The sequence below is a fragment of the Ochlerotatus camptorhynchus genome, unplaced genomic scaffold, assembly GCF_037179485.1.
Source record: "Ochlerotatus camptorhynchus isolate MF236.1 unplaced genomic scaffold, CSIRO-AGI_Acam_v1.1 ptg000267l, whole genome shotgun sequence".
Classification (NCBI taxonomy): Eukaryota; Metazoa; Arthropoda; class Insecta; order Diptera; family Culicidae; genus Ochlerotatus; species Ochlerotatus camptorhynchus.
The window spans coordinates 48925-51717 of record NW_027040757.1 but is presented as its reverse complement, the minus strand read 5'-3'; the positions used below and the strand labels follow the sequence as shown (position 1 = coordinate 51717).

The window sequence follows — 2793 nt, the reverse complement described above, 5'->3', positions numbered from 1 at the left end:
AAGAGGACTTCAAATTAGATGAACCGTCAACACATTTCTGGTTTGATCAAATAAAACTCTTTTGTACCTATTTTCGGATAAGCCACAACAAATTCATGTATTTTATTTCACATCCCATTTCGTAAAATCTTACATCATGTGGTCAACATCTTCAGCATCTTGTACTCTAGACGAAATGGAAGCGGAAAACTCACTCTCCTTCACGTTTAGAGCTGACTCAGCAGAACTAATGAAAGATTCACCCAGTTGGCTCCTTAGCATCAGATTTTCCAGTAGTCGTTCCAAAGCGGAAATCCTCTGTGTTTGCTCTTGATGTATTTCTTTAACCGCAGTGAATGCATCCATAATTTTCGTAATATCTGCATGGTAGCCATCGTTCACGTTGGGAGCAACACGATACTCTCGACGGATTCTCTGAATATGTTCGCCTTCTTTAATTGAAAACAGATCCAAGCAGCTAGCAGGAGGAGTCGAATCATTCTTCAATGCCTCGTGCTGATGAGCTGGTGCAGTTAAAATTGTATTTGCCCAGATGCTCCACGCTATTTCATGCCCATTCCAGATGTGTCCGTGCTTCAGTTGTAATTCTTTCGCCAACTCCTGAGCGTATTCCGTCGCCGCAGCACTTCCTCGATTTCTTGGAATTGTGTCAATTAATGATTTCTCTACTTTTTTCCATACGGTCTTCGAATTGACTGTCAGTGAATATTTGTGAAGTAGCAACTCGACAGAAGATTTGGTGCGCCAGTTTTGCAGAATATTAGTTGTTAGTTTATCCACTGTGATTGCTCGACGATTTTGTTTGTCGTAAAACAAAGCAAAATGAACTAAATCGGTTTCATCGATTGCCTCCTTCGGGCTCCAGTTGTAGGTGATGTTGCCTTCATCATCACAAACAGCTATGATGTGTCGGATGAGATGCTTTTTGGACTTTTCCCATACGCTATGCAGGAATTTTTCGACGGTATCAGCGTATATTAACCAAGTATCGAGCTCCTCCGTCGAAGTTTGTCCTTTGAAGTCGCGCAGCGACACAACAAGGCTGACGACGAACAAAGTAGTTTCATCGTCGTCGATCGATCCACTAGACTTCTCTGAGCTTTGGCCCAAGCAACCAGTACCAGCTTCCTCACCGATTTCCATTCCGGGATTCAGTGCATCACAATTCGCAGCTTCTTTTTCGAGTTCGTCAGAATCTAACAGGCGCTCTTCCGGGTATGGCTTCCCTAATAAAAAATAACCATAAACGAACGATAACCCAAATCATTGAACTATTCCACAAATTGTTTGGATGATACCCAGAACACGTCGTTAAGCAAATTAACCATACAATTTTTATTAGGGTAGTCAATAACATTAATAATTGTGTTTTTAAGCTTGAAAACAGCGAGAAAAACTTACCGAACGGTTTCAGCTAGCAAAAAGTCCTATTCACTTCATACGAAAACGAAATCAACGATGCGCAAAACAAAACAAAAACAAACAGCTGTCAAAGCTGCAAGTCCATTAGAATGAGGTAATGCCAGTAATTGAAACCCCATATAAAAATGTAAGTTGACCTGGATAGTAGAACAACTTTGCAGGTAGCGAAATCGTGTGCGAGATTCGACTGTGATAATCGTGTATTTCGGAGTAGTCTAAACGGGTGTAAATGTCGCAATAAATCAATATTCAATATTATTATCAATATTGCATATTTACCACACAGGCTACAGTAAACGAGCAAATGAAGTAAATCGATTGTTTAATCGACAAAAAGATTTTTTTCTCACTTTTTAAGATTATTCGGACTTGTTTGGGGATGAAATTTGAACTCGTTACCTTTATTGTGAGAGGCATGGATGCCAACCTCTACGCCAAACAAACATAGTGTAGTACTAGAATTTCGACTAGAATTGGGTATGGTAATCGATTTGCTTGAGACCAATAGGCTACACGGATAGAAATCTCCTTATACCTTTTGGCAAATTTCCATTGCTGATTATTCATAAATTGTATAAGTCAACAAATAAGCAGATGCCTTGCAAAAAGTTAATAAAGATCATGTGTCAAATGAAATGTATAAGCGGTCACACATACCTTTTATGCATTCTAATAGGACCTATGTGGTTTGTCTTATGGAATGTATAAGGCTGATGCTTTGGCAAAAATGTATAAGTGAAACACATGAATTAAATAATTGATTTTCGTTTCGTGTAGTCAAGTAGTGAGCCTATTTTAAATTCTTAGTTTCCACCGGTTGATAGTACCTAGTACCAACAATCAATACGAAACTAACGATTTTAAATTGGCTCACCACTTTAGTAGCCTATTGGTCCCAAGCAAACGATTAACGTACCCTATTCTAGTTGAAATTCTATTACTACACTATGTTTGTTTTGATTCGCTATGAAAGTTTGACAGATAACATCAGGGGTGTGTGGATTCATGCAGAACATGCAGGGGTGAGTGAAATAGCTTGGGACTGCTTGGGACCGTTGTTCTGGTACTGAGTGAGCCAAAAATAATAATGATTTTCTTTGGGACCCAGTGGTCTTAGAGTTACCTCTATGCTAGTACCACCGGTGAAAACTAACGATTTTAAATTGACTCACTACTTGACTAACCTATTGGTCCCAAGAAAGTCGTTTAACGTGCCCCATTCTAGTCAAAATTCTAGTACTACATTTTGTTTGTTTTGAAGTTTGACGGATAAAATGAGGGGTTCGTGGATTTCCCCATGTTTCGAGGGGTGCATCGATTAGCTTGGGGCCGAAGAGAGCACCAGAGCTGAGCCAAAAAGTTAAGCACGTT

At 39.5% G+C, this 2793-nt stretch overlaps 1 protein-coding gene across 1 annotated transcript; it reads right to left on the bottom strand.

Moving 5' to 3' along the window:
- LOC135705427 (uncharacterized) lies at positions 1–1143 on the bottom strand. Its single transcript, XM_065227161.1, has one exon. It carries the CDS (start codon positions 1141–1143, stop codon positions 130–132), a length of 1014 nt encoding a protein of 337 aa, XP_065083233.1. The 3' UTR covers positions 1–129.
- Between the last annotated feature and the right edge of the window lie 1650 nt (positions 1144–2793).

Excerpts from the sequence above, each read along its gene's own strand:
- LOC135705427 (XM_065227161.1), bottom strand. The coding sequence starts at position 1,143 with ATGGAAATCGGTGAGGAAGCTGGTACTGGTTGCTTGGGCCAAAGCTCA.